Source organism: Ranitomeya imitator, chromosome 2 (assembly GCF_032444005.1).
Source record: "Ranitomeya imitator isolate aRanImi1 chromosome 2, aRanImi1.pri, whole genome shotgun sequence".
In the NCBI taxonomy this organism is placed as follows: domain Eukaryota; kingdom Metazoa; phylum Chordata; class Amphibia; order Anura; family Dendrobatidae; genus Ranitomeya; species Ranitomeya imitator.
The window spans coordinates 340,543,849-340,565,967 of record NC_091283.1 but is presented as its reverse complement, the minus strand read 5'-3'; the positions used below and the strand labels follow the sequence as shown (position 1 = coordinate 340,565,967).

Sequence of the window (22,119 nt, the reverse complement as noted above, 5' to 3'; positions counted from 1 at the left end):
CTGAGTATTCTTCTTGCTATCTCACACTACCAAACATAATGTAACACCGTGGCCCAAACCTAGGGGTCTCTGTGCAAGTCCAGATCCATGTGCATGGGGCAGGATGATGAGCAAGGCAATCCCTGGGATCTGGAAAATAGAGTAGATAATGCCAAGATTGTTTATGGTGGCCATCTTTTGAGCTGCCACATGACCATGAACAGTGCTCTCAATACAGTGTCCCTGCAAACTATTCCAGCAAGATCTGCACTCAAATAGCTAAACCCACCCACCTCACCCACCCCCTGCAGACTGTGAGCCCTCGCGGGCAGGGTCCTCCCTCCTTATGTACTCGTGTGCCTTGTTATCTGCTCATGTTTAATGTATTTGTCTATATTTGCCCCGTATTCACATGTAAAGCGCCATGGAATAAATGGCGCTATAAAAATGTATAATAATAATAATAAAATAATAAATGGTGACCCGCACCACCTTGTTTGATCGTTTACTTGAGTGGGAATAAGTAAGCATAATTGACATGTCTGTTTTTGTGTTTATAATATTCTTATTCTGCCATAGTTTGCCAGGACCCCTTGTCTATAACTGAATTGCTAGATAATGTCTTGTGAATGCCTATACTCCTTTCCTCCCCCCCCCCTATTCCCCCTATTGTACCTATCCCTCCCCCCCTTTCTCCCCCACTTCTTCCTTTCTGATTGGTTTGGTTTTTCTCCTTACTTATTTCTGGTCATTTTTAGTTGACCTCTGTTACTGTTATTACTGTTTGATTGCACTGTATTGTTTTGGAAATCTTCAATAAACACTAATTGATAAAAAAAAAAAAAAGCTAAATGGCGCTCCTTCCTTTCTTAACCCTGCCATATTCCCAGACAGTAATGTACAACCGTATACAGAGTATTGTCGGATTCAAGAGAAGGTGGAATATAATTTGTAAGGTCAATTTGTTTCCTATTATCCTTTGTGAAGAATTTCAAAGTTATCACCACATAAAGTGACACACATCAGATTTGAAAACGGAACTGATTAGATTAGAACAGAGGATTCTGGGTACTGACTAATGCTGACAAAAACTGGCAAAAACTGACTATAAGCAATAATACATCTACTGAAATTATCAAACTCAACAGTCTTCTTCATTATAGAATGAGTAACTAGTGGAGTAACCTCTCTGGAGTAATTATAGTATGTGGCCCTTGGCAATCAAAACTATCGTTAGGCCAATATCAGATGAGTTTCAAGAAGAAATATTAGTCACTTAAAAAGAGAACTTTTTATAATAGTGTAGAGCTGAGGTGTCATTTGGAAGAGGCAATGGAGATCTTTATTTAAAGACTTCCAGGGAGTTGACTCACATAAGTGAGGCAGGTTGACCCCACCACAATTAAAACGTTATACAGAATGAACCTGTTAAAAAAAGACATACAATAAAAAAAAGTTACGTCCCCAACAACAATATATGTATGAGGGGAACACCAAACCAGAGTTGCACTCATTAATAGTGAACCATTGGAGTTACTATGAGTCCTGACCAGAGTAGAGAAAGTATTAGTGCTCTCCATTTCAAAAGAGATTGTGCAGTAATCTGAATTCCTTAGGATTGAAAACAGAATGGAATTTGACGTGGAGTGAATCCATGAAACCAGGGCTTGAGCCATGCCAACACATCTCCTGCAGGTGTGAATAATTGTATATTACAGCCATCAGCCAACCACAGCTTAGAGATATATCATAGCACAGGTGTAATGTCTTTTTATGTACCATATTTTCCGGCGTATAAGACGACTGGGCGTATAAGACGACCCCCAACTTTTCCAGTTAAAATACAAAATCATCTCAAAAGACGGGGGTCATCTTATATGCTGGGCATCATCTTATAGGGCAGGTGTGGAGCAATCTGGGGTTGCCAAATATGGTGGGGGGAGCGAACCCGATGATGAGGTGAGGGGGCGCCTCACCGGGAAGTTGTAAGTGAAGCAAACTGCAGGCGTCCGGGATGCCCGGGGTCTGGAAAAAGCAAGAACAGCGCTGTGCCCAGAAAAACACGCCTCTTTCACCCGTCTAGCCCGCCCTTGTATCCTATTACCTACTTCACTGCCTCTCAGATCTTGTTCTTGAGGAATGCAGTGAAGTGGCGCAGGCGTGTGCAGGTCCGCCATCAGGGCATTACTGCTGTATGGGGCTGTCACGATAATATAAATAGGCCATATTTTGAGTATACACCTAGAAGGTTCCCTGGCTTTTCAGACACACGCTGTGGGCTTTCTGACCCCCCCCTCTTTACACTGCCTAGAAAGCTCTTCTTTTCACTGCTCCCCCCTCCGTCCCCCCTGCATGCAGCTGTAATGTGAAACCAGTGTGCTGTGAGCAGGCCTACTCAACTTTGTGCAAAGAGCATGGTTGGGGGGTATTCCCTTTGTTCTCTTAAACTGGCATATAATTGCGCAGCTTAAGTGTGGAAGCAGGACAAATACATTTTTGGCCTCTGCATTGGGCGGGCCATCACCCAATGCGTTTTCTAATTTCCCGTACCATTGGTATCCGAGAAACAAATTACTGCTTACCTGCATTGCATAGCAAGGTCATGTTTGGTCTTAATAGAATGCTAATCTCAAAACAAGATCAATGGTAATTCCATCATTGCTATACGAGGTTGCATCCTGAAGCTACGGCGGATATGAATGTTCTGTAACTCTGAGTTCCTCTGAGAAAGTAGGAGTGCATTCCATAACTCAGCCCACTCAGTGATGTCACGACCAGGGGTATAAGACAGTGAGACCTCATTTTGCTTCAGCTTATGCTCCCTGTTATGACCTGGTTGTTAGGACAATAATGGACCTGGTGGTCAAGAGCACCCGGAAAGACCTGATAGCTACAAAAATACAGGACAAGCTCTGGGAAGTGGAAACTCTGCTGACCGCAATCCCTAATCCTATCACACACACTAGAAATAATAATAATAATCTTTATTTTTATATAGCGCTAACATATTCCGCAGCGCTTTTACAGTTTGCACACATTATCATCGCTGTCCCCAATGGGGCTCACAATCTAGAATTCCTATCAGTATGTCTTTGGAATGTGGGAGGAAACCGGAGTGCCCGGAGGAAACCCACGCAAACACGGAGAGAACATACAAACTCTTTGCAGATGTTGTCCTGGGTGGGATTAGAACCCAGGACCCCAGCGCTGCAAGGCTGTAGTGCTAACCACTGCGCCACCATGCTGCCCATAACCGTGGATTGCTCCTAACGCTCCCTATGCAACTCGTCACAGCCTCAGAACTAGCTAGCCCTAAAGATAGGAAAATAAAGCCTACCTTGCCTCAGAGAAATTGCCCAAAGGAAAAGGCAGCCCCCACATATACTGACTGTGAATAAGATGAAATCACAAACACAGAGATGAAATAGATTTAGCAAAGAGAGGCCCGACTTGCTGAACAGACAGAGGATAGGAAAGGAAACTTTGCAGTCAGCACAAAAACCTACAAAAAGCCACGCAGAGTGAGCAGGGAAAAAAAACTTTCCGCACCGACTCACGGTGCAGAGGCGCCCATCTGCGTCCCAGAGCTTCCAGCAAGCAAGGCAATATTCACAATAGCAAGCTGGACAGAAAAAATAGCAAACAAGAAAATAGCAAAGAGGAACTTAGCTTCTGCTGGAATAAACAGGTAACCAGAACGATCCAGGAGCGAACTAGACCAATAGTACAACATTGACAGCTGGCATGGGGCAAAGATCCAAGTGGAGTTAAATAGAGCAGCCCAATAACGACTTAGCCTTGTCACCTGTGGAAAGAAACTCAGAAACACCCACAGCCACCAGAGGAAGTCCATGGACAGAACCAGTCAAAGTACCATTCATGACCACAGGAGGGAGCCCGACAACAGAATTCACAACAGCTCCCCTCTGTTATGACCTGGTGGTCAGGACAATAATGGACCTGGTGGCTAAGAGCACACGGAATGACCTGATAGTTACTGATAATAAGGACGAGCTCTGGGACGTGGGAACTCTGCTGACCGCAATCCCTAAACCTATCAAACACACTAGAAATAGCCGTGGATTGCGCCTAACGCTCCCTATGCAACTCGGCACAGCCTAAGAAACTAGCTAGCCCTGAAGATAGAAAAATAAAGCCTACCTTGCCTCAGAGAAATTCCCCAAAGGAAAAGGCAGCCCCCCACATATAATGACTGTGAGTAAAGATGAAAATACAAACACAGAGATGAAATAGATTTAGCAAAGTGAGGCCCGACTTACTGAACAGACCGAGGATAGGAAAGGTTACTTTGCGGTCAGCACAAAAACCTACAAAAAGACCACGCAGAGGGCGCAAAAAGACCCTCCGCACCGACTCACGGTGCGGAGGCGCTCCCTCTGCGTCCCAGAGCTTCCAGCAAGCAAGACAACAAATTAAATAGCAAGCTGGACAGAAAAACAGAAAACCAAAGAAATACAAGCTGGAACTTAGCTTCTGATGGGAAGACAGGTCACAAGAACGATCCAGGAGTGAACTAGACCAATACTGGAACATTGACAGGTGGCATAGAGCAAAGATCTAAGTGGAGTTAAATAGAGCAGCAGCTAACGAATTAACCTAGTCACCTGTGAAACTCAGAAACACCCACCAGAGGAAGTCCATGGACAGAACCAGCCGAAGTACCATTCATGACCACAGGAGGGAGCCCGACAACAGAATTCACAACACCCCTCCCCCCAGCCACATTGTCAGCCATGATATGAGAGAACTGTAAGTCTATTTTCTTCCTTTAATCCTTTTTAGTTTGTAATTGTCTGTATATACGATACTGGTCTCATTTTATAATATCTTTTACACTTTTATAAACACTGCCCACCTTTTGGAGTAAAATATATAAAACTACCAGCTTAGTTTCTCCTTGCTCTATAACGTACACGTCCTCTGAGGTAAATTACACAACTAATTGGGTTGGCTCCCGACCCGTTATTAATTAAGGAACAGGAGCTGGTGGCAGCGGAAGTGTCCTGCGCTGGTGGGTAACACTTGTAGTGACGGAACTGAGTTTTTATAGTGTATTGCTCGGCTATGGCTGAAAATAATTATATCACCCTCACTGCAATGTGTGCCCCACAGCCAGTACATAGCAGGCAGCCTTTCTGGTGACTAATTATCCTAGGTGCAGTTCCCTGACTAACCTGAGGGTAAGGGGGGCACCAGAGAGCTGCGAGTTCCAAATCGGAACTGGAAAGTGGGATATAAATAAATCCCCTTCGGAAAAAAACTTGGGCCAACCAAACAACCCCGATTCATGACATATTGGTGTCAGCGGTGGGGATGATAAAAATATCTCCCCTGTGATTCATGACAGGGGCCCCAATGACCAGCGGCATATAGGGGGGCCCCACCTCTTGTGCTTCTGCTCATCGGGCCGGGGCCCCATCATGCACTAATGTGCCGCTGTGCGCTGCCGGCCTGCTGTGCACACGTTGATGCCGGGTCCGGGATCTTTCTCGGAGCTGTGCATGGCTGTCTTACCTTGACAGCTGCACATCTTTGACTCCCTGCCCCTACTTTTTAAAGCCAGCACAGATAAAGCTGGGCAATTCTAATATCAGGCAGGGACAGTCCAGTGTTACTGAATGTCCCAGCCAAAAAATAGAAGCCCGCAGCCACCCCAGAATTGGTACATCACATCAGATTCGCCAATTCTGGCGCTTTACCCAGTCATCCCGATGTCTTGGTGCAGTGGCAATCGGGGTAATATATGGGTTTGATGACAGCTGTGATTTGTCAAAAAATCACATCTGCCATCAAGTCCAAGGGTTAGTCATGGAGAGGTGTCAGTCAGACACTCCCATTACTAACCCTGTAAATAAAAATTATTAAAACACACACAGAAAAGACCTTTATTTTAAAATAAAAACCTAGACAACATATGTCTCACATCGATCCTTGACACTGTTACATCCACAGGCTGTGATGAGTGGTGACATCAGTAAGGTTACCAACTTACCGCAGTTCACAGCTGGCAGCTCACATGCTGCCATCTACGGATCACACAGAGGTTACCGTGAGAATCGCCAGCTGTGACGTGTGATAACCTGACTGACGTCACCGCTCGTTACTGCCTCTGGTTCTCACACTACTCTCAGTGTGTTCCAGCAGCCGTGGTGAGCGGTAATGTTACTGATATCACCGCTCCTCACATCCTCCAGATGCAATAGAGTTGGGAATCGTTGTGGGACATCAATGTGGATTACAATGGACCTGTGTTTTTTGGGAAAATAAATAGGTGAAAGAGGGTGGGTTTTTATTTTAAAATAAAGGATTTTTCTGTGTGTTTTTTAATGATTTTAACTTACAGGGTTAGTAAGGGGGGTTGGCTGACTAACACCTCTCCATTACTAGCCCCAGGGCTTGATGGCACATGTGATTTTTGACAAATCACAGCTGTCATCAACACCATATATTTACCTGATTGCCACCCAGCAAGGCATCAGGATGAGTTGGGTAACGTGCCAGAATAGGAGAATCTAATGATGCGTGATGTGCCAATTCTGTGGAGGCTGTGGGCTTCTATTTTTAGGCTCAGGACGAGACAATAACCATGAACCACCCCCAGCCTAATAATAGAGACCCACAGACAACATCTGTTTTATCTGCCCTAGTTTTAAAATATAGGAGGGTCCCCACGCTGTTTTTTTAAATTTTATTATTTATTTAATGCACGCAGTTCCCAGGCACTGGGGGCTGACTGCAACGGTCATCAGCGTTGCCTGGGCTTGCTGATCGCAGGGAGACCAGGCAAGGATGATGACAGTTGTAGTTAGCACCTGGCGCCTAGGAATAGCGCTAACTGTACTGCTTTTCCCAGCCGCAAGAGCATTTAATTCTGGTATGTGTAAAGGTTTTATGCGTTAATGTCAGCGGCCATCAATCCATGGTGTAAGTAATGGAGAGGTGTCTATCAGGCACCCCCACTACTAGCCCAGACCTGGCAACACCCAGCGACTCTGAAGAGCGGTGATGGTAGTAACAATACTGCTCTTCATAGTCACTGAGCGCAGCGCAAACCCGGAATATCTGAAGAGCGGTGACGTTACTAAGTTACTGATGTCACTGCTCTTCAGAGTCACCGGGTCTCGTGCGGAACTGCAAGTGGCTGTAGGCAAAGTTTATGGAGCGTCAGAATGAGGTTCCATAGCCTTTGGTGTCTCAATCCTCTCATGATCTACGAGATCCAGTTATGTAGGTAAAGGAGGACTGAGCTGTAATACTGGATACAGCTGTGATTATATGTTATATAGTTGTTTTACACTCACCTCATTTCTTGTAAAGTACAAGTGTACAAAGATATTATACAGTCACCATGTGACAAGTGGGCCTGTGTAACTTCAAATGCCAGGGATGATTTTAGTCCCAGTCCGGCCCTGGTTAAAACTCACCTGGGTAGTCATATTTAGCAATCTCCTCCTTACAGCCCTCATCACCACTCACATATGTCTCTGTAGTATTAATAGGGGTCAGATCTTCACCCTGAAACAAATATTGTAAAAGTCACAGACAGATGGAGAAGTCACATCTATGATCAACTCTAATCCTGCAATATCCGCTGTTCTCTTCACAAAAGTATAAATCATATAATACTGGTGGATAAAACAAGACTGAACACAAGACCTTCACAGCCGTCTACACATCATAGGGGAGATCTCATGACACCTTCTCTCCATCTACCTGATGATCCTGAGGAACATTGAGATCTTCTTGTTTACAGTCCTGTGGAAGAAGAGGACGGGGACATCTCTCTGGTGTTGTCATCGTACTGGTTAGATCTGGAGGAAACACATAGAGGGACTGAATTCATTCTTCATATAGAGATAGTTATAGGCCGTTTGTATTTAGTCCTGTCTATTACCTTGTGATGTGACGAGCTGGGGAACCTCCATCATCATGATGTCCGTGTACAGATCTTTGTGTCCATTTAAATACTCCCACTCCTCCATGGAGAAATAGATGGAGACATCCTGACACCTTATAGGAACCTGACACATACAATGATACCGTCATCCCCCAATCCCTTCATAGCCTTACTGTATGTCTCAACATTCCCAGCAGTGTCACCTCTCCAGTCAGCAGCTCAATCATCTTGTAGGTGAGTTCTAGGATCTTCTGGTCATTGATGTCCTCATGTATCAGGGGGTGAGATGGAGGCCCCATGATTGGGCTCAGGGGACCCTCAGACACAGGATTCTGACAGCGCTCACTAGAGGTCTTCTTCACTACTGTGTAATCCTGGTTATGGAGAGACACATTAGTAAATCTCACTACAGACATTTCCAGAGTCCTCACCTCTCCAGTTCTGTCCATCTGTTATTCCCATAGATAAGAATGATGTAATGTGACGTCATCAGAATCTCTCACCTCTCCAGTAAGCCGGAAGAGGATCTCCATTGTGAGGTGTAATATCCTCTCCGCCATCTTGTCTCTGTCCATATCCATCTTTGATGGGTAATTCAGAAAAATTATCTTATACAGAAGATCTTCACTGAGAGGATCCGATATTGTAGAGACCTGAATGAGAAGATGAGCCGATGTAACATCATAAAAATCCTGTGTAATAATACAATTACTGGAGATAATAAGGGAAACATATGAGATTTATTATTTTACAGTATTTAGTTTCCTTCTCTACATCTACCAATTAAACCTATATATTTTCAGCCACAGACAACAAGCAGTTTCTTCCTCGGAGTCGGCAGCTGAATATGTTCCTCATAGACTCATCTTCCATAACGCTAATTCTCGTCTCATTTACCGACATTGGAATTGGCATTAGCAATACTGCAGGAGACATTCATTACACGTGACAGGAGAAATAACTACTTCATGATGAGGACGACATCTTCATCTTCTACTACGGCTCTAGAAACATATTTGTCCAGAGTTTGTCACTGACTCCATCACCATCGGCCGTCTATATGAAGGTTTCCCGTCTTCCCCGCACTGTAATCTTCTATCACGTTAGATTTCATGCCTGATTCACACACAGAAGTTTGAGGCTTTTATAAAAGCTGTTTTGTTTGCACAAACACCGTGGACAGAAGTTATCTGATACCAAAGCCTCCATGTACAGTGTTTTATGGGGTTTATTACTCCCCTTAGGCTTTCCTATATTACAAGGAAAACAAAAAAAGATATTAACCCCTTCACGACATGCACGCACATGTGCGGAGCATGTCTCGTCTCCCCATTTGATGTGGGCTCAAGCACTGAGCCCACATCTTTTCCGGCACATGTCAGCTGATTTCAATGGCTGACTTGTGCTCCTAACAGCCGTGGGTGGAATCGAGATCCACCCACGGCTGTTAAACTTTTAAAACTTTGTAGATTGTGAGCCTTTGCAGGCAGGGTCCTCTCTCCTCCTGTACCAGTTGTGACTTGTATTGTTTAAGATTATTGTACTTGTTTTTATTATGTATACCCCTCCTCACATGTAAAGCGCCATGGAATAAATGGTGCTATAACAATAAATAATAATAATAAATGCTGCTGTCAATCTCTAACAGCAGCATTTAAAACGATCGCGCCAGAAGCACGTCACTAACATGATTGCGGGTGACCAATGGGTTGGCATGACAACTCAGGGTCTGCAGGAGACCCCTGTGATTGTCATTGGTGGATAGCTATGAGCACCGGGCTACACAGAACAGGACTGAAGCACCGCTCTGTATAGCACAAGCGATCAGATGATTGCAGGTTCTAATCTCCTATGGAGACTATTCAAGCAAGTGTAACGTAAAATACAAAAATGTTTTAAAAAATATATACACTGCTCAAAAAAATAAAGGGAACACTAAAATACCACATCCTAGATATCACTGTATGAAATATTTCAGTTGCAAATCTTTATTCATTACATAGGGGAATGTGTTGAGAACAATAAAACATAAAAATGATCAATGTAAATCAAAATGAATATTCCATGGAGGTCTGGATTTGGAATGATACTCAAAATCAAAGTGGAAAATCAAATTACAGGCTGATCCAACTTTAGTGGAAATGCCTCAAGCCAAGGAAATTATGTTCAGTTGTGTGTGTTGCCTCCATGTGCCTGTATGACCTCCCTATAATGCCTGGGCATGCTCCTGATGAGGCGGCGGATGGTCTCCTGAGGGATCTCCTCCCAGACCTGGACTAAAGCATCCGCCAACTCCTGGACAGTCTGTGGTGCAACGTGACATTGGTGGATGGTGCAAGACATGATGTCCCAGATGTGTTCAATCGGATTAAAGTCTGGGGAATGGGCGGGCCAGTCCATAGCTTCAATGCCTTCATCTTGCAGGAACTGCTGACACACTCCAGCCACATGAGGTCTGGCATTGTCCTGCATTAGGAGGAACCCAGGGTCAACTGCACCAGCATATGGTCTCACAAGGGGTCTGAGGATCTCATCTCGGTACCTAATGGCAGTGAGGCCACCTCTGGCGAGCACATGGAGAGCTGTGAGTCCCTCCAAAGAAATGCCACCCACACCATTACTGACCCACTGCCAAACCAGTCATGCTGAAGGATTTTGTAGGCAGCAGATCGCTCTCCACGGCGTCTCCAGACTCTGTCACAAAATAAAGAAAAAAAAGAAAAGAAAAAGAAAAAAAGAGCAGCATCCATACCAGGTGAATCGTGTCCAAAAATTATTCAGCCATATAAAAGATGCAACGTTTCGGCCACAATGGCCTTTGTCAACCATTGTGGCCGAAACGTTGCATCTTTTATATGGCTGAATAAAGACCGTTTTTTGGACACGATTCACCTGGTATGGATGCTGCTCTTTTTTTCTTTATTTTGTGACTTTGGGCCCGATTGGATCCTGGGACTCTTGAGCGTGCATCCTTCATCCGAGTGCTGGTGGTTGACTTTTTCCAGACTCTGTCACGTCTGTCACATGTGCTCAGTGCGAACCTGCTTTCATATGTGAAGAGCACAGGGCCCCAGTGGCGAATTTGCCAATCCTGGTGTTCTGTGGCAAATGCCAATCGTCCTGCACGGTGTTGGGTTTCTAACCGTTCGTGCAGACACATGCACATTTGTGGCCTGCTGGAGGTAATTTTGCAGAGCTCTGGCAATGCTCCTTCTGTTCCTCCTTGCACAAAAGCTGAGGTAGTGGTTCTGCTGCTGGGTTGTTGCCCTCCTACAGCCCCCTCCACGTCTCCTGTTGTACTGGCCTGTCTCCTGGTAGTGCGTCCAGCCTCTGGACACTACACTGACAGACACAGCAGACCTTCTTGCCACAGCTCGCATTCATGTGCCATCCTGGATGAGCTGCACTACCTGAGCCACTTGTGTGGGTTGTAGAGTCCGTCTTATGCTACCACGAGTGTGAAAGCACAACCAATATTCAAAAGTGACCAAAACATCAGCCAGAAAGGATCATCTTTATTCTCATTTGCACAAGAAAAGACTAGAAGCAATGGGATAAAACTGAATGGGAGGAGACACAGATTAGATATTAGAAAAAACTTTTTGACAGTCAGGGTGATCAATGAGTGGAACAAGAGGTCACGAGAGGTGGCGAGTTCTCCTTCCATGGAAGTCTTCAAACAGAGGCTGGACTACATCTGTCTGGGATGATTTAGTGAATTCTGCTTTGAGCAGGGGGTTGGACCAGATGACCCAGGAGGTCCCTTCCAAATCTATCATTCTATGATTCTAAATTACCGCCTCATTCAAAAGCAAAAAATAGATATATTTGGTATCACTTCGTTCTTTATTGCCTAATCTATCAATATATAAAAAGAATTCATCTGATCTGTAAACGGCATAACGAGAAATAAAGTAAAAACGTCAGAATTCAATTTTTTTTTGCTCTCCGCAACATTGCATTAAAATGCAATAACAAGCAATCAAAACATTGTATCTACACAAAAATTGTATCAATAAAAATGTTAGGTCGGCACTCAAACAATAAGCTGTCACCCAGCCCCAGATCCCGAAAAATGGAGATGCTACGGTCTCGGAAAATGACACAATTCTTTTTTTTGTAACAAATGTTGGATTTTTTTTCACCACTTAAATAAAAAAATAACCTGTTCATGTATGGTGTCTACAAACCCATAATCATCTGGAGAATCATAATGGCAGGTCAGTGTTAGCATTTGGTGAACATGGTAAAAAAATAAATAAATAAACAATTGTGGAATTGCACTTTTTTTTGCTGTTTCACCACACTTGTATTTTTTCCCTGTTTTTCAGTATAGTATAAGGTAAAACCAATGGTGTCGTTCAAAAGTACAACTCGTCACGCACAAAAGCAAGCCCTCACATGGCATATGGACAGAAAAATAAAAAAGTTATGGCTCTGGGAAGAAGGGGAGCAAAAACAAAAGTGCAAAAATGGAAAATGTCCTGGAGGTGAAGGGGCTAAAATGTTTCAAAAGAAAATTGGCACCAATAATCCTTGTAAAAAGGTAAAAAAACATGCAAAAAGCAGAAGACATTGTTTGTTAATATTAAAAATTAACATTTGTTTAAAAAAAAAAAAACTCTTTGGGCCCCAGAACATAGATGTACACGGCAGGGATGGCACAGGGGCGGCTGCAACAAAAACCCTGTCAGTTTAACCACTTTCTGCTGTGAAAAGCCAACATGGCATCTAAGAAGGTGTGACAGTTCAGCTAAATGCCCTCCGCCCCAAGTACTCGATAGTATGGGGCGGCCTAGTTACTACGAAACTTACATGCCTAATAATGGTGTCTGGGCCTGCAATGTACGAAGGTCTATTGCCATTCACCACATATTAAATATAATATACCATATGGAGAATTAACTAGAAATAAACGCAATTGCTCAGACCCTGAGGTTTTCCATAATGAAAGAAAAAAAGTTTGTGATAGAGGCAGGGCCGGTTTTAGACAGATTGGGGCACTAGGCAAAATTCAAAGTGGGGCCCCGATGTCAATATAAAACACGTACATCTTACACCCATATCGGTGTCACCAATGTTTTCAATCAGCGTGCCGTCCGTGTTTTTCCGTTATGGATAATGGAAATGAAATTACAAAGCTTCTCATATACTTTCCATGTTAAACATGTACAGCACACGGATGGCACATGGACAGCATGTTTACACGGAATCATAGACTTGTATTGGCCCTTGTCATCTGTCTGCTGGGAAAACACGAAAATGAGTGCAGCACTGTAGGTCAAATAGGGCACACGTGACATCCGTGAAAAACATGATAGGTCGTGTAAAGGGGGCCGTATAGTCACATAATAGAAAAGAGCAGAATTGCCATATTTTTCTACATCCTATCTCACAAACAGCAGAATAAAAAGTGATTTAACCCCTTAGCGACCGCCGATACGCCTTTTAACGGCGGCCGCTAAGGGTACTTAAACCACAGCGCCGTTAATTAACGGCGCTGTGGAAAAAGTAAATAGCGCCCCCCAGAGTCGGATTTTCTCTGGGGTCTCGGCTGCCGGGGGTAGCCGAGACCCCAGAGAACATGATTCTGGGGGTTTTGTACCAACCACGCATTTGCGATCGCCGGTAATTAACCGTTTACCGGCGATTGCAAAAAAATAAAAAAACACGATTTCTTTTTAATTTCTCTGTCCTCCGATGTGATCGCACATCAGAGGACAGAGAAAAGGGGTCCCCGATCGCCCCCCGATACTCACCTGTCTCCCCCGGTGCTCCTCGTGGCTCCCGATGGGCGCCGCCATCTTCAAAATGGCGGGCGCATGCGCAGTGCGCCCGCCGGCCGGCCCCGGGAGAATCTTTGGGGTCTCGGCTACCGGGGGTAGCCGAGACCCCAAAGAGCATGATCGGGGTCGGTTTTACCGACCCCTGTTTTGCGATCGCCGGTAATTAACCGTTTACCGGCGATCGCAAAAAAACAAACAAACACGATTTCTTTTTAATTTCTCTGTCTTCCGATGTGATCGCACATCAGAAGACAGAGAAAAGGGGTCCCCGATCGCCCCCCGATACTCACCTGTCTCCCCCGGTGCTCCTCGTGGCTCCCGATGGGCGCCGCCATCTTCAAAATGGCGGGCGCATGCGCAGTGCGCCCGCCGGCCGGCCCCGGGAGAATCTTTGGGGTCTCAGCTACCGGGGGTAGCCGAGACCCCAAAGAGCATGATCGGGGTCGGTTTTACCGACCCCTGTTTTGCGATCGCCGGTAATTAACTGTTTACCGGCGACCGCAAAAAAAAAAAAAGTGTAATTCTCTGTCCTCTAATGTGATCGCACATCAAAGGACAGAGAAATAGGGGGATTCGGGGACCCTATCATACTCACCGATGTCCCTGGGTCCTCCTGCTGCTCCTCCTGGCCGCCGGGGAAAAGAAAATGGCGGGCGCATGCGCAGTGTGCCCGCCATCTGTCTCCATCTGCCGGCCGGCAGGAGAAGAGCAGTTGGGGCTAAAATTAGGGTTAGTGTTAGGGTTAGGGCTAGGGCTAGGGTTAGGGCTAGGGTTAGGGCTAGGGATAGGGCTAGGGTTAGGGTTAGGGCTAAGGTTAGGGTTAGGGCTAGGGTTAGGGCTAGGGTTAGGGCTAAATTTAGGGTTAGGGTTGGGGCTAAATTTAGGGTTAGGGTTGGGGCTAAATTTAGGGTTAGGGCTGGCGCTAAATTTAGGGTTAGGCTTCTTTCACACTTACGTCGGTACGGGGCCGTCGCAATGCATCGGCCCGACATACCGACGCACGTTGTGAAAATTGTGCACAACGTGGGCAGCGGATGTAGTTTTTCAACGCATCCGCTACCCAATCTATGTCCTGGGGAGGAGGGGGCGGAGTTACGGCCACGCATGCGCGGTCAGAAATGGCAGATGCGACGTACAAAAAAACGTTATATTGAACTTTTTTTGTGCTGATGGTCCGCCAAAACACTGATCCAGTGCACGACGGACGCGACGTGTGGCCATCCGTCACGATCCGTCGGCAATACAAGTCTATGGGCAAAAAACGCATCCTGCGGGTACATTTGCTGGATCCGTTTCTTGTCCAAAACGACGGATTGCGACGGATGCCAAACAACGCAAGTGTGAAAGTAGCCTTAGGGCTAGGGTTAGGGTTGGGGCTAAAGTTAGGGCTAGGGTTGGGGCTAAAGTTAGGGTTAGAGTTGGGATTAGGGTTAGGGTTTGGATTAGGGTTAGGGTTGGCATTAGGGTTACGCTTGGGATTAGGGTTAGGTTTGGGATTAGGGTTAAGGTTAGGGTTGTGATTAGGGTTGTATTGGGATTAGGGTTAGGTTTGAGGTTAGGGTTGAGATTAGGATTAGGGGTGTGTTGGATTTAGGGTTTTGATTGGGGTTATGGTTAGGGTTGACATTATGGTTGTTTTGGGGTAAGGGTTGTGATTATCGTCAGGGTTAGTGATTAGGATTATGGATCGGGTTGGGATTAGGGTTAGGGGTGTGTTGGGTTAGGGTTGGAGCTAGAATTGGGGGGTTTCCACTGTTTAGGTACATCAGGGGGTCTCCAAACACGACAGCCAATTTTGCGCTCAAAAAGTCAAATGGTGCTCCCTCCCTTCTGAGCTCTGCCGTGCGCCCAAACAGTGGGTTACCCCCACATATGGGGCATCAGCGTACTCGGGATAAATTGGACAACAACTTCTGGGGTCCAATTTCTCCTGTTACCCTTGTGAAAATAAAAACTTGGGGGCTACAATATCTTTTTTGTGGAAAAACAAATATTTTTTATTTTTATGACTCTGCATTATAAACTTCTGTGAAGCACTGTTGGGCATTCAAAGTTCTCACCACACATCTATATAAGTTCCTTGGGGGGTCTAGTTTCCAAAACGGGGTCACTTGTGGGGGGTTACTACTGTTTAGGTACATCAGGGGCTCTGCAAACGCAACATAACGCCCACAGGCCATTCTATTAAAGTCTGCATTCCAAAACGGCGCTCCTTCCCTTCCGAGCTCTGCCGTGCGCCCAAACAGTGGTTTACCCCCACATATGGTGCATCAGCGTACTCGGGATAAATTGGACAACAACTTCTGGGGTCCAATTTCTCCTGTTACCCTTGTGAAAATAAAAACTTGGGGGCTACAATATCTTTTTTGTTGAAAAAAAAATATTTTTTATTTTCACGTCTCTGCATTCTAAACTTCTGTGAAGCACTTGGGCATTCAAAGTTCTCACCACACATCTAGATAAGTTCCTTGGGGGGTCTAGTTTCCATAATGGGGTCACTTGTGGAGTGTTTCTACTGTTTAGATACATCAGGGGCTCTGCAAACGCAACATAACGCCCGCAGACTATTCTATCAAAGTCTGCATTCCAAAACGGCGCTCCTTCCTTCCGAGCTCTGCCGTGCGCCCAAACAGTGGTTTACCCCCACATATTGGGTCTCAACGTACTCAGGAGAAATCGCACAACAACTTTTGTGGTCTAATTTCTCCTGTTACCCTTGTGAAAATAAAAATTTGGGGGCAAAAAGATCATTTTTGTAGAAAAAATGCGATTTTTTTTTTTACGACTCTACGTTATAAACGTCTGTGAAGCACATGGGGGTTCAAAGTGCTCACCACACATCTAGATAAGTTCCTTAAGGGGTCTAGTTTCCAAAATGGTGTCACTTGTGGGGGGTTTCCACTGTTTAGGCACATCAGGGGCTCTCCAAACGCGACATGGCGTCCAATCTCAATTCCAGCCAATTTTACAATGAAAAAGTAAAACGGCACTCCTTCTCTTCCAAGCTCTGCGGTGCGCCCAAACAGTGGTTTACCCCCACATATTGGGTATCAACGTACTCAGGAGAAATTGCACAACAACTTTTGTGGTCTAATTTCTCCTGTTACCCTTGTGAAAATAAAAATTTGGGGGCAAAAAGATCATTTTTGTAGAAAAAATGCGATTTTTTATTTTCACGGCTCTACGTTATAAACTTCTGTGAAGCACATGGGGGTTCAAAGTGCTCACCACACATCTAGATAAGTTCCTTAAGGGGTCTAGTTTCCAAAATGGTGTCACTTGTGGGGGGTTTCCACTGTTTAGGCACACCAGGTGCTCTGCAAACGCAACATGGCGTCCGATCTCAATTCCAGACAATTCTACATTGAAAAAGTAAAACGGCACTCCTTCCCTTCCAAGCTCTGCGGTGCGCCCAAACAGTGGTTTACCCTCACATATGGGGTATCGATGTATTCAGGAGAAATCGCACAACAACTTTTGTGGTCTAATTTCTCCTGTTACCCTTGTGAAAATAAGAATTTGTGGGCGAAAAAAATCATTTTTGTGTAAACAAAAGCGATTTTTTTATTTTCACGGCTCTACGTTATAAACTTTCGTGAAGCACTTGGGGGTTCAAAGTGCTCACCACACATCTAGATAAGTTCCTTAAGGGGTCTAGTTTCCAAAATGGTGTCACTTGTGGGGAGTTTCCACTGTTTAGGTACATCAGGGCTCTCTAAAAGTGACATGGCGTCCGATCTCAATTCCAGCCAATTCTGCATTGAAAAAGTCAAACGGCGCTCCTTCACTTCCAAGCTCTGCGGTGCACCCAAACAGTGGTTTACCCCCACATATGGGGTATTGGCGTATTCAGGAGAAATTGCATAACAAAATTTATGGTTACATTTCTGTTTTTACACATGTGAAAATAAAAAAATGGTTGTGAATTAAGATGTTTGCAAAAAAAGTTAAATGTTCATTTTTTCCTTCCACATTGTTTCAGTTCCTGTGAAGCACGTAAAGGGTTAATAAACTTCTTGAATGTGGTTTTGAGAACCTTGAGGGGTGTAGTTTTTAGAATGGTGTCACACTTCATTATTTTCTATCATATAGACCCCTCAAAATGACTGCAAATGTGATGTGGTCCCTAAAAAAAAATGGTGTAAAAATGAGAAATTGCTGGTCAACTTTTAACCCTTATAACTCCCTAACAAAAAAAAATTTTGTTTCCAAAATTGTGCTGATGTAAAGTAGACATGTGGGAAATGTTATTTATTAACTATTTTTCGTGACATATCTCTCTGATTTAAGGGCATAAAAATACAAAGTTTGAAAATGGCAAAATTTTAAAAATTTTCGCCATATTCCATTTTTTTCATAAATAATCGCAAGTAATATCGAAGAAATGTTACCACTAACATGAAGTACAATATGTCACGAAAAAACGATCTCAGAATAAGCGGCATCCGTTAAAGCGTTCCAGAGTTATAACCTCATAAAGTGACAGTGGTCAGAATTGTACAAATTGGCTCGGTCATTAAGTACCAAATTGGCTCTGTCACTAAGGGGTTAAAAAAAGTACTTCATGTCCCCCCCAATCTACTCTGCTAAATCCCCTCTGGCTCAGTGTGGCTGATGGATTGGGGTCCCTAATGGTTATTATTCACTTTGCAGCTATAATTGTTCTGTCTCCGCCATCTAATATTGTTACCCTGATTATTTGCTTGCATAATTGCAGTTTCCTCAGTATACAGTATTGATATATGCATGCCATTATTCATCTGTGATGCTTTAGCTCCCTCTAGCGGCCAGAGTTATGTTGGCAGTTCAATCTTGTTTTTGTATTATTCATGTCTGATTCTCCTCCTCCTTTGCAATGCATTATGGTAGCTCAGCCTCCATTTCCCTCCATTTTTCCTTTCACTTTCTTCGGTTTGCCTTCAAGGAAAGACGCTTCACTTCATCCCCCTTGCGATTGCATTGCCGGTATGTCTTTATGCTTCCTATAGATATTTCTGCTCTATATTAGCTTAGTTTAACCAGTTGTACTCCTAGTTTAGTCACTAGCCTTCTAAATGTTATGCATAATGTATATCATGTGTATTATGTATCCGTTCTATGCCATGCACTGATTCTATGTATATCATTGTTCACAGTTTCACCGCATCAATATACCACTACATTTAATAAAGCACAGACTCAACCACAGTCTCCTTATTGGACCCCGGTATAGCGGTTTAGCTGACTGTATAGCTACGTATGAGCCTGCCTCAGCTAGTGAGGACAGAACAGTGAAACGGCAGCCATCCAACTAGTGGGATTCAAGTCACCGGCTACTCAGAGACTAAATACAGCTACAGCAATCTCTGCACAGCCAAGCACTTTCCCAAGACACCATGTCTCACAAATCGCATAGGACAAGATCTGTTACTTCCGTCTCCTCAAAGACAACATCCATCAGCAGCGCTGTCGCCATTGCCCGCGCAAATGCTGAAGCTGCCAAAATACTAGCGAGCTTTGCTGACCAATAGATGCAACTTAAATTAGAAAAAGCACGCATAGATGAAGAGAGAGCCGATCAAGAGAGAAGGTCGCGCTTAGAGAGAGCCGATCAAAAGAGAAGGTCGCAGTTAGAGAAGGCACGTGTGGATGCCGCCTTAGAAAGCCTAGCAGCAAAAAGGGAAGCTGCCGCAGCCCTCGCCGAAGCAGAATCGCTAGAAGCCGCGCAAAATCCCAAGCTGCATAGCCAAAGCAGTACGTCGAGTCTGGAGTTTCCACTGCAAGACTCACCACAACGCACATCTCAGTATGTTAATGACCTTCCTGATCCAAACTATAACCCTGAACCAGTACCAAAACCAGAATATGACACCTCCAGCGAAGTGAGCGAGAGTCGTCACGAGGCTCAGGACAGAAACAAACTCGAAAATGTGAGGCAAAACAACTCTGCTAATGACTACCTTGCCCCTCATCAGGTAACCAACGTGGATCACCCTGCTGACGCACCGTACATCAGGCCGAAGCAATACGACACCGGCTGGCGCCACCATGAGGACACTAACAGGTACGAACGCACTTCACATCACTATCAGGGCGACCCATCACCAGTATACTCTGCTGACAACCGGTTCATGACAGAATTTGCCAAGTTCTTCACACGACGTGAACTGGTTGCCAAGGGACTCATGAAATTCACTGACCGAGCTGAAGGTTACAGAGCTTGGAAAGCTTCCTTCCAAAATGTCATTAGAGACTTGGGGCTACAACACAGGGAAGAGATAGACCTGTTAGTCAAATACCTGGGAGAAGAGTCAGTCAAACACGCAGTAAGGATCAGAGACATTAATATAAACCGCCCTGAGACTGGCCTCAAAGAGATCTGGAAAAGGCTGGATGAGTGTTACGGCTCAGCAGAGGTAATAGAAAGAGCCTTGTTCAAAAGAATCGATGACTTTCCTAAAATATCTAACAAAGGTCTCCAGAAACTTAGAGAGCTAAGCGACTTGCTAAAGGAAGTCCAAGTTGCCAAATACGAGGACGACCTACAGGGACTTGCATTTCTCGACACAGCCAGAGGTGTTAACCCTATAGTCCAGAAGTTGCCCTACAATCTACAGGAGAGGTGGCTCACACATGGTTCCACGTACAAATACAAACACAGCGTTCCATTCCCTCCCTTCTCCGTTTTTGTAGACTTCATACACCAACAAGCAAGAATTAGAAACGATCCCAGCTTTGACTTTGCAATACCATATGCCACACCATCACCACCTGCAAATCCACGCAGAACATCTGTGGAAGTACACAAGACTTATGTTTCTTCTCCAGGTTCTAATTACAGGTCTGCTGGCTGCTCCCAATCAGAGACAAAGGTGCAGGACCCTGACAAGCAGTGCCCACTTCATCAGAAGCCTCACCCTCTCCTGAAATGCAGAGCCTTCAGAGGAAAATCTATGCCAGATCGCAGAAGCTTCCTGAAAGAAAATGGTATCTGCTACAAGTGCTGCTCGTCCACAGCTCATCTCGCCAAGGATTACAAGTTCAGTGTAAAATGCACAGAATGTGGCACCACAGATCATAACACCACTCTACACCCTGGCCCAGCTCCATGGAGTACACAAAACACGCCAGCTGACAGTGAGCATGGTGGGGAGGAAAGGAACACTGATACAGCTACGCCAGAGATCACTTCACAATGCACCGAGGTCTGCAAAGGGACAATAGACAGTAGGTCCTGTTCAAAAATATGCCTCGTCAAAGTATACCCGAAGGGCCATAGAGACCAAGCTGTAAGACTGTATGCTATCTTAGATGACCAAAGTAATCGATCCTTGGCTAGATCAACGTTCTTTGACCTATTCAACATCAAAGGGATAGCACTCCCTACTCCTTAAAGACGTGTGCAGGTACTATGACAACAGCAGGCAGGAAAGCTACTGACTACCAGATCGAGTCTTTAGACGGACAATTCTGCCTACCACTACCTACGATCATCGAATGTAACCAGATCCCAGACAACAGATCTGAAATCCCTACGCCAGATGTAGCAATCCATCACGCTCACTTAAAACAAATAGCACACCTCATACCGGAACTCGACCATCAGGCCCAGATAATTCTGCTGTTGGGGAGAGATATCCTACAGGTTCATAAAGTGAGACGTCATATCAACGGACTCCACAATGCTCCCTATGCCCAAAGGCTAGACCTAGGATGGGTCATAATTGGCAACGTATGCTTGGGACGCATGCACGCCCCATCTTCTGTGACAAGCATGCTGACAAATACATTGGAGAAAGGACGTCCATCTCTGTTTCAACCTTGTAGCAATGAGTTCCATGTCAGGGAACTGCAACACAGCATCCAACTACCTGACCATTTAATAGACTTTACTCACGACAGCAGTATAGTGTCGGGAATCTATGAGGATCAGTTAGGGGGCACAGTCTTCCAGAGAACTAAGCAGGACAACCAAGTGGCAATGTCGGTAGAGGACAAGTTGTTCTTAGAGGTAATGGACAAGGGACTCGTTAAAGATGAGACCAACAGCTGGGTCGCACCTCTTCCCTTCAAAACCCACAGACCACGTCTACCGAACAACAGAAATCAGGCATTACAACGTTTCTCCTCTCTCATTCGTAATCTGCAAAAGAAACCAGAGATGAAAGATCACTTTTTCTCCTTCATGTCAAAGATTTTTGAAAACCGTCACGCAGAACTAGCTCCCACTCTCAAAGACTCTGAAGAATGCTGGTTCCTACCCATGTTCGGAGTATACCACCCTAAGAAACCAGGCCAGATCAGAGTCGTGTTTGATTCCAGTGCTAAATTTAATGATGTCTCCCTGAATGACGTTCTGCTGACAGGACCAGACCTCAATAACAAACTACTGGGTGTACTTATGCACTTCCGTAAGGATTCCATTGCCTTCATCGCTGACATCCAGCAAATGTTCCA

General features: G+C 44.9%; 1 protein-coding gene across 1 annotated transcript in view; it reads right to left on the bottom strand.

Moving 5' to 3' along the window:
• Positions 1 to 22,119, bottom strand: part of LOC138663673 (oocyte zinc finger protein XlCOF6-like) — a 70,698-nt gene that overhangs the window by 29,290 nt on the left and 19,289 nt on the right. Inside the window, exons 2-6 of the mRNA XM_069749960.1 lie at positions 8,401 to 8,550; positions 8,101 to 8,271; positions 7,895 to 8,021; positions 7,714 to 7,811; positions 7,425 to 7,515 (exon numbers count right to left, since the gene is read on the bottom strand). Of these exons, the coding sequence (XP_069606061.1) occupies positions 7,425 to 7,515; positions 7,714 to 7,811; positions 7,895 to 8,021; positions 8,101 to 8,271; positions 8,401 to 8,550 (637 nt within the window). The remainder of the gene's footprint in view (positions 1 to 7,424; positions 7,516 to 7,713; positions 7,812 to 7,894; positions 8,022 to 8,100; positions 8,272 to 8,400; positions 8,551 to 22,119) is intronic.